Source organism: Rhamphochromis sp. 'chilingali' (genome assembly GCF_963969265.1).
Source record: "Rhamphochromis sp. 'chilingali' genome assembly, chromosome: 21".
Lineage (NCBI taxonomy): Eukaryota > Metazoa > Chordata > Actinopteri > Cichliformes > Cichlidae > Rhamphochromis > Rhamphochromis sp. 'chilingali'.
This window is the reverse complement of record NC_137949.1, coordinates 28,907,956-28,922,686: the sequence shown is the minus strand read 5'-3', so window position 1 is coordinate 28,922,686 and position 14,731 is coordinate 28,907,956. Positions and strand designations below refer to the sequence as shown.

Sequence of the window (14,731 nt, the reverse complement as noted above, 5' to 3'; positions counted from 1 at the left end):
TGTTTTTTAAAGGAATGGGTTATTATAGTTGGCCAGTTAAACCCCTTCAAATAGCCATGACATCATGGCTGGGCTTGGTGCTGCAGGGGACAAACAAAGGAGGGTTTGTACCCAGAGAACCCCAGAGAGCTTTGAGGGTTTCGGGGGGACTCAGAGGGAGGCAGAATGAGGAGGTTAGAAGTCACATCTGGTCTCTTTACCTGACCCAATCAAACCCTGAGAGGGAATCGAGTGTGCCAAACTGCATCTGAAAAAAAATCCCAACGTGAGGCTGCCCTGAAACGGGAATCAAAACAAGTCTTAGAAGGTAATAAACTGGCTGGGAGATTTTCCTATGGGATCGCTGTTAAAACATACTGTTAAATGGAGGTGCTGCTAAATGACAAAAAAATAATCCTTTTTTCCCAAAATGCTACACATACGCTGGTTTCTTTTTTCGTTTTTTAACGTGAGGATGTTTTGTGCAATTGCACCTCATTAATATCGCAAAAATAAATCATTCAATTGAAACACTTCTTCAATAATAACCTGCTTAATGTCCATCTGCACTCATTGGTAAATATTGGCAAGAAACTTGATCTGCTTCATTAATTCATCACTGCTTAACTCGAAAAGTGAATACGCATTACAAACTCATCGATTAGGTTTCACTCATTATATTTCCTCTAAGCCCCTGTCTCAGCTCAGCTGTATGATGTCAGCCAATGACATAAACTCCACAGCTGTCTCCTGGAAGCGAGCTTATATAAACTGGTCATATTACTTCCAAACGCTGCACAGTATGACCTGAGCATGCAACACTCTCAGAAGAGCCTGTCGATAAATGCTGAATTGAATTGGTGAGAGCCAGGAACAGTTTTCTTGCCTTGTTTTTGTATCCGGTCACCGCTACTGCAAAATGACTATAACAGAATAGAAGAGGGGGATTGTAATGGAAGGATTTAAAATGAGCCTGTCATCTGAAATGTCAGTGTGTACCGGATGTTGTATTCATGCACCCAAAACAGTAAATGTGCAATAATTGTTACTTATTCAGATTCTTCTATACTGTAGTGAGGACCTTAATGTCTCACTCAGCCTTTTGTTGACTTATTTGTGTTTTTCTGCTGTGTTAACAGATGATTCGGGTTCTGATAAAACTGGATTGAGGGCACCGGATGGAGCCGAGCTTGGTGGTGAAAAATTTGGTAAGACTTCTGTGCATGCTCTCGACTTTGCAGCTGGAAATTCAAGGACTAATTGAGTTGTTTTGAATGCTTTATTGCATGTACTGCAAGTCATATTTACTTTTACAGCTGTGGGCAAACCTATGTGTAATAGTCACTGTGCAAAAATCTTGAGCCACCCCTCATTTCTTTAGATTTCTCTTCCAAGGAGTCAGACTTTCTTGTAAGTGTTTAACGTGGTCTTGGGCAACAGTTTTCCAGGCTTTCAGGAGCTGATGCAGAGTTTTTCTCCTTCTACGTGACCAGTTTTTGCTGGACCACTCACCACTGGCCTATGAATCATCTGATCATAAAAATGTACCTAACTCAAGGGATGAACCAGTGCTGTGTCCACACATAACAGACAGCACAGCAAAAAAAAAAGTTACAATTTTAAATCGTCCTTTGTTACTAGTAGACTATTGCAAAAACATATCATTTGTTTCCATTTCTTTATTTGAATTAGCAAAAAATGACAAACACATTTTGATGGCCGTAAAATTGTAGTTTTGAACCAACAAGGTAATTCCTAAAAACTCATTAGCTGAAAGCCTTGAATGGTGGGCAGGTCTTGTTGATTATTTGAATTTTTTTGGTTCAAAACATCATTGGTGCAACCGTGAGTTCAGCCTGTATAACATGGTGGAGGCTCTGTCATGGTGTGGGGCTGCACTTCAGTCAATGGTGTTGGGGATCGTGTCAAAATTGTTGGAATTACGAACACAGAAAAGTGTTGGCAGATTTTGATCCCCCATGCAATACTATCTGGAAAGCATCCGAAAGGCTTCATTTTTCAGCATGACATTGATCCCAAGCACACTTGCAGCGCAGTAAAACTATACTTAGATAGAAAATAATACACTGTGGAACACTATCAGTCATGAGCTGGCCTTCACTGAGCCAAAGACTGATGAAGCAGTGTGCGATCATCTTGACAGAGAACAGAACAAAAGGCATCCATCTTCCAAAGAAGAGCTTTGAATTTCCTTCGGAAAGCCTGGAGAACTATTCCTGACTTAAAGAAATTACAAGAAAGCCGTTTTTTGCTGTTTTTGTCTTATATGCTGTTTTTCCATGTAAGTTTTGCACGTGTCAATACATATTTTCCCAGCAAAATGTAAAGAAGCTCCTCAATTTATTCACTTTCCTAAATCGGTTATTTTTGCTTTATCCCCCTTTACTAAATATCTTTTGATTAGCTGTCGCTCATTAAGAGACTCTCCTGTGATCACAGCCAGAACTGTGTGCCCGAGCACGCAGGAAATCTACTCTCACTGACTAAAAAACTGACTAAAAGTAAGCAGTCTGAAGCCTCAACCTTTGGCTCACAGGGATTACTTACATGTTTGTCTAAGTCTAAGTCATCAGTAATGACCAAGAACCCCAGCCCTGAACACTGTCCTTCTTGGAGACAAGAAAAAAAGTCCTTTTTTGTTAAATATCTTTATAGTTTTTGATGCATGTTGGTTAGAATTATTATTATTATTATTTTACTTTTGACTGCTAAGACTCGGGAGAATAATTTTTTAAAAAGAGCAAATACTACATATTCATATAGCACAGGGTTAGGAGTCAGAGTCATTCCTCCAGACCTCTGAGGGTTAATACAAACTTCCACCATCATAAAAGTATGTGTAGGTCAGGAAATAAGGAAATTTTTTAGAAACTCTATAGATATCAATAGAAACATAAAACCTCACTTGAGAAATGTAGAAAAAAGGTAAATTATACTATCTACTCAAAGTAACCAGCTTGTACTTTCCTCCAAAGTGCGTCCCCGCTTCACTCAACCTACAAAGATGAGGAAGAGAGTGATAGCTCGCCCAGTGGGCAGCTCAGTGCGGCTCAAGTGCGCAGCCAGTGGAAACCCTCGACCGGACATCGTGTGGCTGAAGGACGACCGGCCGCTGACGGAGCAGGAGGTCGGCGAGGGCCGTCAGAAGAAGTGGACTCTGAGTCTGAAGAATCTGATGCCAGAGCACAGCGGCAAATACACCTGCAGGGTCTCCAATTGTGCCGGGGAGATCAACGCCACGTACAAAGTTGAGGTCATACGTGAGTATCCCGCAGAGAGCTGAGCTGTACACATACCGAGCACGCTCACCTGGAATTATTAGGGCTAACAGATGAGGCCGAGCAAATTATTTTAAATGGTTACTGCTGTTTGTGCGTCTCATGTTTGTGATTTTATGTACATCGCTGCAGGAAATTCAGACAGCCTAATCACTGTTTCAGGTCTGATTATGACCAAGGAAAAACATGCCGTATCCATATTCTTCCTGCATGGATGAATGTGTAATCATGTATATGAGAAGAATACTAAGAACGCAAGTTTGAGAGTGGGGGCTTGTGCCTTGGTGTTTGTACAGAGGGGAGAGAGCTCAGCTTAGAGACCATCCACCCAATCTGGAGCTGATTAAAGCCCAGCTGTCTGCCAGACCCACTGCCCCCCCCCCTTTTCCCATGAGAAATGTGTGCTGTACAACCAGGAGCAAAGAAAGAGAGGAAACTAATCACACATACTTCTTGTGTTACATGTGGTATTCTTCCCTCAATGTCAATTATAAGTTCTAAGCCTGAGGGTAATAACAGCGTGGAGGACTAAGACCTCCTCTGTCCGCAGAGGGGCTGTCATGTCAAAAGATGTCTGTGTGCATCTTGACAAGTTGGGTTTTGTTTTGTTTTTCTCTGTATGTTCACTCAGAGAGGACAAACTCCAAACCTGTCCTGACAGGCACCCACCCGGTCAACACAACGGTAGACTACGGCGGCACCACGTCCTTCCAGTGCAAAGTGAGGAGCGACGTTAAGCCGGTCATTCAGTGGCTCAAACGCGTGGAGACCAACGAGGAGAGCCGCTACAACTCCACGATCGAGGTGGGGGACCATAGGTTTGTGGTGCTCCCCACGGGTGAGGTGTGGTCGAGGCCCGACGGCTCCTACCTCAACAAGCTGCTCATTAGCCGCGCCAAGGAGGACGACGCCGGCATGTACATCTGCTTAGGCGCCAACACCATGGGCTACAGCTTCCGCAGTGCCTTCCTCAGTGTGCTGCCAGGTGAGGCTCGAGGAATGTCTGTCTGCAGTGTTACAGTAAACTGTAGAAAAGCTTGGATAAAGCCCAGTGCTATCAACCTATCAATCGAATTACATATACAAAAATGTTGTGTTTTTTTCTTTATGTATCTGCATTAGTGCAAATAGTATATGCATGCATAAATCAGGAAAAGGTACCTTTGGAGGCATCAGTATGTTTTGAACTAATTAGGCTATTTTTCCCATCAATTAATTATTAATCATTCAGTAAAAATGTAGCATTTTTAAACTTTAATTCATGCTTTTTCCTCTCTTGTTCTGTTTTATGATTTTAAATCAAACATATGTTTTCTCAGCAACCCATATTCAGCGATGAATAACAACAAGTAATGTGATAATAAAACTACAACTGTTAGTTTGCTGGCAGACAACAGAGTATGGAAACATTTAAAAGCTGGAATCTCATTTTCTTTTACAGACACTAAGCCTCACATAACACCGATGTTTCCGCAAGCCTCCAGCTCCCTCCCCTGGCCTGTCATCATTGGCATCCCTGCAGTAATAGTGTTCATCTTTGGCACAGTGCTGCTGTGGTTCTGCCAAAGCAGAAAACACTGTCCTCCTCCCAGCTCCCCGGCCGCGCAGGTACTGCAGAGCTCTCACCGGCTGCCGCACCGGGAGCGGGACAGGGGCTGCGCGGCTCCCTCGTCCAGCTCCTCCAGCCCCGAGAAAGACTGTGTGACATCCATGAACTATGAGGAGTACCTCGCGCAGCAGCAGCAGCTCCTCCTCGGCCAGGGAGGACCAACAATTCCCGCTAAAATCTACCCCAAAATCTACACAGACATTCACACACACACTCACTCCCACGTGGATGGGAAAGTACATCAGCATCAACACATTCATTTTCAGTGTTAGTGCCAAATATTCCCAAATACTCTCCTCTAAGCTGCGGACATTAAGCTGCGGACTGAACAGGAACTCTGGAGTGACACTCACCTGGCATTAATTTTTTAAAATGGAGATTGTTGGAAAAGTGTACAATGTGTGGAAAAACAGTGGCCAGTGATACACACCTTTTGTTATTACATAAAAACTTCCATATTTGTTGCTCTTTTTTTTTATACCTGTCAGATTCTCACACCACTACAAATGGATCAATCCTTGGCGGGCACTTACTAAAAAGGACGGGGATGTTTTTATTTTATTTTTTAAGAGTGTGAGATTAATAGCAGCTATTAGGACCAGCTGAAAGGTCTTCCTCATCAGATGAATTTTCCATTTTCTCAAGTGAAAGTTGGTCTTTATCTTTCACATGCTCAGCTGTTGGAGCGCACAGATGAAAATGGTACTCAAGACTTACAAAAGGGCTGGTTTTACGCTCCTACTCAGGTTGTCCTTTTGTTTGTTAAAGATGCATTATGCTGGGAATGCTGACCACTATCCTTTATGTTACCTTTTTCCATCCCTGACTTCTGTCAAAAGTGATATAGAATAGACTGATAAATGTTTATTGTCTTTCACAGAGTGGAATAATTACATTGCCATGTCAACTGTGTTGGTCTACATTATCATTTTTTAACCTTTTTTGTGGTAGCTTCCCATCTGTAGTCAGTAGTATGTTGACAAACAAGAGAAGATGAGTCTTTTTGACATCAACCTTTTCCACCCACAGTTCATGAAGCTGTAGTCATTTATAATCAAACTGATGACTATTTAATTTATTTTGCTAAAAAATGTATCAAAGGTTTATTTTTCAGAGTAAAGCGTTTTGCATATCTATGTAATGTTATTACGTTGTTGTGTATAGTACATATTTGAATATTGTCACTCAGTTTATTCACATTTACTTCATGCCAATATTTAGGTATTTTTTGTATGTAATTGGTTGTATTTGACAATCTTATTTGATGTACTCTAAGGTTTAAAAAAAAAGTTTGAAGGTTTGATAGTTTGATTAAATGACCAGAAACAAAAACAGATGCATTCTTCCTGAAGATTAGTGGATTTTGGGTATTAGTTAAAAGCTGCAGTGTGCACTGTGATGAAGGCGTACCTTTCATGAAACCGTCAGGGCACGCAGGTCAGCTTTCTTCCTTTGAGTGGGTTGAAGTGTCCGTCGAGGGTGACACAGAGGGCATGCCCACAGAGGGGCAGAACGTGCTGGGATGAATGAATAGATACTGTACAGACACAAGAGCAGTCTCACAGTTGCTTTATAGATGAGTGATGGCCCCTGCAAGACTACACCAAACAACCAGCATCTTTTCTCATTTAAGTGAATTGACCCTCTCCTCCCCCCTCTCTAGTCTGCACCACCACCATCTACTCATTCAACTCCAATCTAGGTAGGATTTCCTTTCACCATTTAGGAAGTGCATTGTCCTGCTGTGGGAGTGATGTGACAGGACCCTGTGATTACTCAGGAAAGAAGGGGAGCATTGTATCAAGTGAGCTCTTGTTTTGTTGCAAGTATGGCAGGATGGAGATGAGCTTTGGCTCCAGACAGATGACGGCCGAGTACACTGAGCTGCCTGTTTTTAAAGCAGGTGTGTTTCTCTGAGTCAAAAAGCTGTGGTATTGTCGTGTCCATAAATAACGCTTAGAATACAAAATCCAGCTGAGAAGGTTAAATTATGAGAGCATGCACTGCCCTCTAGTGGTCAGGGTCCTGTATATCAGCCATTGCTAAAGTCAGAAGTGCCACAATCCACTTAGAACATCAAGAAAATCCCATGGGGTCTACCCAGTCTTAACTGCTCACTCCAAAGTGATTTACCTTGAAAAATTGTTTTATGAAAAAAAATAAAAAATAAATTCTGTTATAACTGCAGGCTACATGCAGTACCTCACCTGCCCACAGTTTGGGAATCCCTGAGTATAGCATACAAGCAAAACTAAAGATTGATGCAAGAATGATCACCAGATCAATAAATCCTTTTTATTAACCTTTTTACAGTATAACATTGAAAGAGACAAACAGTTCACCACACAAGAAGACACTCTGGACATGAAGATAAAGAACAGAAGCAAACAGCATTTAAAACCAAGTTCAGCCCTTTTGCACATTGGATATGAGTTCATCACAAAGTTTGGTGAGCTCCTCTGCCTCTTTCTCCTGTAACAAGAAAAGAATTTAGAAATGAGAAGAAAAGTGATAATACTGCTGCAAATTCATGAAAAACAACATGCCGACTTGCCTTCTGGTCCAAGCTCTTCTCCAGTGACTGCACTTTCAGCTGCTCTCTGCGCAGCTGTGCTTGAAGTGCAGATACCTCAGCCTTGTATTTGGATCGCACCTCAGCTATTCCTTCATTTGCACTGATGGTGAGAATTAAATTCAAGTTAGTCAACGCAAGTCTCCTGATGCTTCAACATAAAAGGCCAGAGTTTCTTACTGGCTAATTTTCTCCTCGGCGTGAGCTTTAAGTGTTTGATAGCGCTGCTCCTCCTTTTTGATCCTTGCCAAGTAGTCCTGTGCACAAGACTTCAGAGTCTCTTCATTCTGGGTAGAGGATGCAGAAAATATTTCAACATTTAAACCTTAACATTAAAAAAAAAATAATAATAATTTGAAATTATAGCAAACATTTGTCTGGCTTCCATGAGCTGACCTTTTTGTAACCCTCTATAACGTCCTTGTACTTCTCCAACCTCTTGAAGAGCTCGCCTAAAGATCTCTCCATAGCGTTCAGGTCGCTGCATAGTTGCTCCTTCTCCAACAGAGCCGCATTGAGCTTCGCCTGGGCCACCTCCCTCTCCTTCTCTTGATCAGCTGACCAGTGGCAGGAAATTTTAAATTAAATGTTTGACAAAATACCCCACACATTAACCCTTCTGATGAGCGCAACATGTACATATAACTTACCCATCATCTTTGTGATCATGAGCTCAAATTCAGCTACTATTTTCCTATGACGGAGACAAAATGTGGTCAAAGATCTTCAAAATTGATTTTATATAAAAACAACAAGAAATTTTAATATGATGCACAGCTCACCTCATTTCTTGCTCATTATCAAGCAGCTTACTGTTCTTCATACTCCACTGGTCCTCTTTTTCTTTACCCTATATGAGAGAGAAATGTACACTTTATTTTTTCCTTGAGACTAAGAATGGTGCCCATCATCTAGAAAACCCATTACTCAATTTTTTTTAATTTTATTTTATTTTTTTTTTAAATAAAAAAATTACGCTCAACTTCAATGCCAAGCATTTATTCTTTGGATCCAGAGGAGCTTTGCATAAACCACAATTCAAAATAATCCCATTGATCTTTTCTGGCCTTTTTACTTTAGTGCCATTTTACTTTTAACCTTCTGATTGGCTGCTACATGTAGATACAAATTTTGATCTTTGTGTTTAAAGTGTGGCTAAACCTGATTATTTTAAAATAAATAAATAAGTATCATAATTTAATGTGGATGTTTTTGTGTTCAAATGCTGTATGGATGTGAAAAGCCAGACAACCTACTTCTGCCTGCACTTTGGCGATTGCTGCATCCAAGTCTTTCTGACTGTACTTCAGCACTTCGATGATAGCATCTTCGCTGTTTGCTGGCTGCGGGAAAGGAGGGACAAAGCTCTCAAGGACTGGAGTCTAGATGACATAAGTGGAGAAGATTTCAACAAAGTTAGCAGAAATAACAAAGGCGACGAGAAATTACCGGTCCAGCGGACAGAGTACAAGAGACTCACCGATGCTGCTGCATCGTCAAGCAGTCTGAAATCATCTTTTTGTGGACCATTTGCCACTTTATCTGCAGTCTGTGGTGTTTCAAGCCTGAATTAAACAGAACAAAGTGAAGAGGTTTCCCTTCCGATAAATTTATTTTACAGAAAATCAAAAGCCGATCAAATTCGGCTCTAATGTCCAGTGAGAGCAGCAGCACAACAGAACTACACCGTACCGTAAAACAGGGGCAGCAGGGGGGGGGGCTTGAATCTGAGCACCCGGGCCTGCAGACTTCTTTGGGCTCTCCCTCAGGAGGGGATCAAATTTTAGGTACAAGGACTGTTTCCTCAGTGCGGACTCCTTGAACTATTGATGAGAAAATGTAAACACTTTGAACCTTGTGGTTGAGGATTTAGTCATTTAGCAAAGATAAAGAAAGCACTTACACTGCTGGACCCAAACTGTTCGAGGTAGTCAATCTGTCCATCAAAGTCACTGGTCATGACTGGAGATAAAGATCGTGGGTTAAAAGCAGTAAGAGCTTTCCATTACTGCTAAGGATTGAACAAAAGCACGGTTTGGTTCAAACAGAGCTGAAGCCAACAATTACTCACACATTGCTCCAGGAACAAACTCGTCATTGAAGTCTAGCATGCCAGCTTGTGCCTTCTGCTCAGGCTGAGAGGGTTCAGAGGACTCAGGGAGATTCTGCACTGGTTGTTTGGTGTCAAGGTCAGAGACAACCTTGTTATCTGCAACCTGTCATTCCATAATAAACAGATGTTTGTTAAAAACAACCCACACATACACAATATATTGAGAGTTGCATCAAAGTACATTCCTCCAACTTACCTGTACATTGTTTGGTTCAGGAGCTGGCAAACTGTCTTCAGCACTGAGAAGATGAAAACTTTTAGAGTGAATCTACAGTGAAACATGGCACTACTGGTAAGTGAAGCATCTGCTGCTAATAATAACGATACTAAGCCTTTACTTTCTCTTACCGTGCTGGCGGTTCAGCCTCCTTTGTCACAGGGACATCAGTTTGCTCCTGAACTGCGGTTTCTACTGGTTCTGGGCTGGATTTCCTGCTGCACACGGGGGAGTTGTTTATGGCCGTTTTTGTGCCAAAAGGATTGAAGTTTGGGTCGTCAAACTTTTCAAAGTCAAACGAGTAAGAACTTTTAGGCTGTAAAGCATCAGCATCACCATAACTGACTTCAGGCTTCACTTCAGCTTCTTTTGGTGGTTTGACATCAGACACCTGCTTTGGCTCTTTAGGTCTTACACCAGTTGGCCTTTTGCCAAATTTCTTAGGTGGCGGTTTCCGTTTGACTTCAGCACCATCATCAAAATTGAATTCAAGTTTGACAGGCCCGTTCTTGGTTGGGCCTTCCTTGACTGGGTCATCAGCCGGCTGGGATTCAGCAGGAGGGGGTTTTGCTGTGTCGGCAGATATCAGATCCACTGTAGCGTCATGCTTCACCTCGTGCTGAACAGGCAATTCTTGGGCCACCTCAACAACAGATTGTTTGCTTTCCTCTGCAAGTGCATCTTCATTTGACACCTTTCGCCCAAGGACAGGTGAATTTGGAATTTTAGAGCCACCAGTCTGGAAAGGATTGACTGCGTCAAGGTTGTCAAAATCGAAGTTATAAGAACCTTTTGCTGAGAGTGGAGCATCTTCTGCAAAACTGCTGGACGACTTCTCTTGATCTGTGCTTGAAGACGCAACACCAAGCCGTTTTTCATCAGGTGTCGCAGGCCATGAATTGTCTTCCTCAACCACTGGAACCTTCACTATAACCACACTGCTCTCCGTGGAGCAGATATCGGCAGAAAGATCAGCGAGTGAGTTTTCTACAGACGCGCTGAATGGAAGGGTCTCATCTAGTGCAGACTCCATTTTGATAGGCTCCTCCACGATGTTCACTGGCGGTGTGTTTTTAGACTTGCTTTGATCTGCGGGGGGGTTTTCAACAGCAGGCCTCATAGGTGAGAGAGCCATATTGTTAGACCCCTGAAATGGATTGAAGTCATCAAGGTTTCCAAAATCCAGCATATAGCCACCTCTGCTTTGTATTGGCATGTTGTCATCGGGATAAGATGACACTTCTGCAGGGGGAAAGAAAAAAGTAATGAAGGTATCTGCTAATCTCTCAGCAGTGGTAGGGGGAAAATACATAAAGAGCTCATAACTTACAAGTTTAAAAATAAATAAATAAATAAATTACCTTCTTTGAGTTGCTCAGTGGCTTCCTGTGGCAAAGTACTACAAAACCAAAACATGATAAGTTACCTAAATGCAACACTTTGTTCAATGAAGGCATACTGGTGAATGACACTTACTTTGATTTATCCAAATCCATAACTTTCGTATTCTCGTCAACACTCAACAAATTGACAGACTTGTTGGGAGACAGAATTCTTTTAGTCACAGGGTCTCTTCTTGGAGTCTGAAAACAAACCTACACAAAAATTATTTAGTCAGTAGTCAGAAGTAGCCAGCTGCCCCCAAAAGGCCTGGTTTTGAGCCTTGAAAAACCTTTTGTCTACAAATAACTGCTTTTCTTTTTCTTCATATAGGTTTTCTTGTCCATCTTATTAAAATTCTGTTAACACTGGTTAGAGACAAACAGGCTGAGGTCAGAGTTCATATAGTACCAAAAGTAAATAATTTTTCATCATAGTCAAAGAGTGAAAGACAGTCATTAGCATTAGCTTTCTGCCCAGGGCTACACTGCCTTGTGACTATACAATGGAATGGGATGAAAGTTGTTTTTTTTTTTTTTTTACTTTTACCCCCTTTGGTACAGTCTTGCTGGGCAGGTTTTCTGTCTGACGTAGGATGGAGGGCCTTCCAGTCGGCTGATCCAGGGCAAATATGTCGTTAGGAGAGTTGTGCTTTCCTCCTGGGCAGACCCCACGATTTTCATCATTAACATCAACAGAGCTCATCCTGTAACAAAAAAAAAAAAAAAATAGAGGAAAAGACTGTTATGCGACTGTACTGGGACCTCTAACCCTCACCACTGAAGGAGGCGTCAGTCTTAAAGCTGCAACCAGTTGATAAGGCACTCTTCTGGTTACAGTTTACTCAGTGTGGGTGGAGAGCAAGAGAGAAAAATAATGTAAGATTTACACAAGAACCAAGGCAGATATATTGAGTCGGTACTTCTCCTGGTGAAGTTCTTAGAACTCATTTGAACTCCTCTCTCCGGGTGGTTTGCAGTAAGGCTACCGTTTGCCTTTGATCCCACCACTTTACTACATTTGTTTTGTGCATTTGTGCACAACAAAATATTTTAGGTAGAATTAGCGCTGCAGCAGTTGCATGGTTTGGCCACCAGATGGTCTTGAAGAGTTTATTTTTTCCACACTCAAATGGCAGTCAATGTCAACAACTTGGTAACAAAAATAATGCTTTTAGATAATATAGCATTATCAGTTTAAAATAAAATCCTAAATATTTATCCGCCAATTTTGATAAATCCTGGTATATAAATATTTATCTAAGCCTTGGCTTTTAGTCTTTAGACTTAATGCTGTCTAAGTCACGTATTAAGCCCTAGATGAATGAAGCATTATTGGGAGGAATGAGTCTTCCAAGTTATTTTAACTGGTTAAACTACATGAATCGCATATATGACCAAGCAGCAACACGTGATTTCTTGTAGCCAAAGGTTAGCATGCCTAAGTTTACAAACCTGGTTACAAATAATGGATAGCGAACTAACCTTCCCTGGTGTCTTAATGGCTGTACAAGACAGCCGTTTGCTGGCACTGAAGCGGTAGATAAACCCCCAACTGTCTCTGATGGATGCCAGGAGAGCAGTGTTTCATTCAACCGTTAGTTATTAGTAAGAGAACAACAATGCACATAAACCGCAGAGTACAAGCCACGATGTGGTTAGGTTACAACAAACAGACATCTACTCCCTACTCAATTTTACCAAATTTTTCATTAAAGCTAATTCAACTTTCGACACCCTGTACACACTAGCACTGATATAGTTAACGTCAACAGTAAAGTGACAATAGCACCTTTGCTAGCTAACCGGTACACTTTAGTTAACGGAAAGTCGAAGAAAATAAAATCTCAACATCACATCTTAAAATACCAAACATTGCCAGAAATAACATACTAAACTGTAATCCCGTGTATCTACCACTTACCTCAATAAAACATATGGTGCTGAGAGAAACCGGGTCTTCGTCTATACAGTGACGATAAGAAACAAAGTCGTTTTTGAAAAACCCTCGCCTTGTGTGGGTGACAACCGTTTGGATTTTAAAAGCCGTGAAACTCACCAATTAGATCGGGGGAAGCGTTCAAAGGGAACGCACTTCCCGGTTAAGCAGCCAATCCGTGAAAGAACGGATGTGATGTATTTTGGTGACTGCGCACTCGAGTCAGCTTTAAAGATGACAGGAGTGGCAAGGTAATGTGCTCTAAAATAAAATGTTACACACTCCTTAAACCAAAACTACTACACAGCGTGATAAAAACAACAACATATATTTAAAGAAAAAAAATACGATAAGGTTTTGTGTTACAGTTCTGGATTTTGAATTACTTTACTACATTAGAAAGGGATTAGTTTATTTTTGTTTTTATTTTCTGTCATTAGACTCTTAGATACGTACATCCCGTAGGTGAAGTAGGTTTTCTGTCTGTTACTTATCTATCAATAATCTACTTCATCAAACGACACAGCTACTTGAGCGTCTGCATCATTAGTCTAACGTGATCCAAATGACATTGTTTATGTCCAATCATTTCTTTCATCATTTATCTTTTTTGGTTGTTTTTGTTTTATTCTGATTTTTTAAATTATCATTCTAATTTCTGCCTTCAGGCTGTTAGTATTATGCTTGAAAATTTCTTAATCGGGTGTCTTTAGTCTTCTTTAGTTTTGAACTCTTTACCTACATAAGCATTGTGCATTTTGATTTGTGTATTTAAACTTGTATTATTAGCCTATTGTCACCCGGAACTTTTAAGAGGTAGTTTATTGACATTACCTACAGTATTGTTGAAAAGTCTTGACCTCCTCCCCCTCTTTTAATATATAGGTGCAGTGATTTATTGAAACATGTAAAAACATACAAAGAACTGCAGTATATGAGGTTAAAAAAAGACATTCAAAGATCTTCTTTGGATCTTGGCTCTTTCTTTTGACAAAGTCCCCAACACCCCCGACTGAAATGCAGCCTCAAACCATGACAAATCCTCTACTGTGTTTTACAGATGTCTGAAGACAAACACTGTTGGACCTTTTTCATACCTCTCTATACTGACAGTTTTAACCAGACATTTCACATTTGGATCCATCAGTCCATAAGACTTGCTGCTACTGATTTTCAGTCAGTGTCAGTGGAAATATGGTTGTCAAAAATCTATTTCTGACAAGGCTTCGGTGAACAGTTGATGAATCAACTGAAGGGCCAGATGTGTCTCGCAGGTCCTATGTCAGGTCTTTATTAGATTTGTCCTATTTCTTAAGGACATAACTTTCAGATACTGTTCATTTGCTGTGGACAGTTTTTCAGTCTTGTCACTTCTTCTGTTCTCCACTTATCCAGTTGTCTCAGATTATCAGGGGCACACTTCACACCATACCAAGATATGCTTTTCGGCTAATAATTCTTTTGGTATCTCCTTACTGATGCAAAAAATAAAAGGTTATGCCTATGAAACTGTTACAATTGACATTTTGTTTTCTTGAAAGACTGATAGTAACAAAGTCCCTACATATTACAGGGTTAAGAAAGAGATTTCGGGATGTCGTTCCTGGGATCTGCTGGAAATACT

At 41.0% G+C, this 14,731-nt stretch overlaps 2 protein-coding genes across 5 annotated transcripts in view; one reads left to right on the top strand and one right to left on the bottom strand.

Annotated features, from left to right (window-relative positions):
• Positions 1-6,787, top strand: part of LOC308389598 (fibroblast growth factor receptor-like 1) — a 35,684-nt gene extending 28,897 nt beyond the window's left edge. For 2 of the 3 annotated variants that reach the window (XM_080871087.1, XM_080871086.1), the window contains 4 exons: positions 1,119-1,187; positions 2,976-3,260; positions 3,910-4,263; positions 4,720-6,787. In XM_080871087.1, the coding sequence (XP_080727213.1) occupies positions 1,119-1,187; positions 2,976-3,260; positions 3,910-4,263; positions 4,720-5,159 (1,148 nt within the window). In that variant the 3' untranslated portion in view covers positions 5,160-6,787. The remainder of the gene's footprint in view (positions 1-1,118; positions 1,188-2,975; positions 3,261-3,909; positions 4,264-4,719) is intronic. The other variant, XM_080871085.1, reaches the window with a different exon arrangement.
• Positions 6,788-7,168: 381 nt separating this feature from the next.
• On the bottom strand, positions 7,169-13,235 carry tacc3 (transforming, acidic coiled-coil containing protein 3). 2 transcript variants are annotated; one of them, XM_080871082.1, is made up of 17 exons: positions 13,093-13,235; positions 11,713-11,875; positions 11,266-11,384; positions 11,151-11,188; positions 9,921-11,031; positions 9,769-9,811; positions 9,531-9,675; positions 9,363-9,421; positions 9,152-9,282; positions 8,940-9,024; positions 8,716-8,841; positions 8,242-8,309; positions 8,110-8,153; positions 7,856-8,016; positions 7,640-7,746; positions 7,442-7,562; positions 7,169-7,359 (listed from the first exon to the last, which is right to left on the bottom strand). In XM_080871082.1, the coding sequence occupies exons 2-17, from the start codon at positions 11,872-11,874 to the stop codon at positions 7,294-7,296; spliced, it is 2,586 nt and encodes an 861-aa protein (XP_080727208.1). In that variant the 5' UTR covers position 11,875; positions 13,093-13,235; the 3' UTR covers positions 7,169-7,293. The 2 variants fall into 2 exon arrangements, with proteins under 2 accessions (XP_080727208.1, XP_080727209.1); XM_080871083.1 differs by having other exon boundaries at positions 11,719-11,875.
• Positions 13,236-14,731: the final 1,496 nt, after the last annotated feature.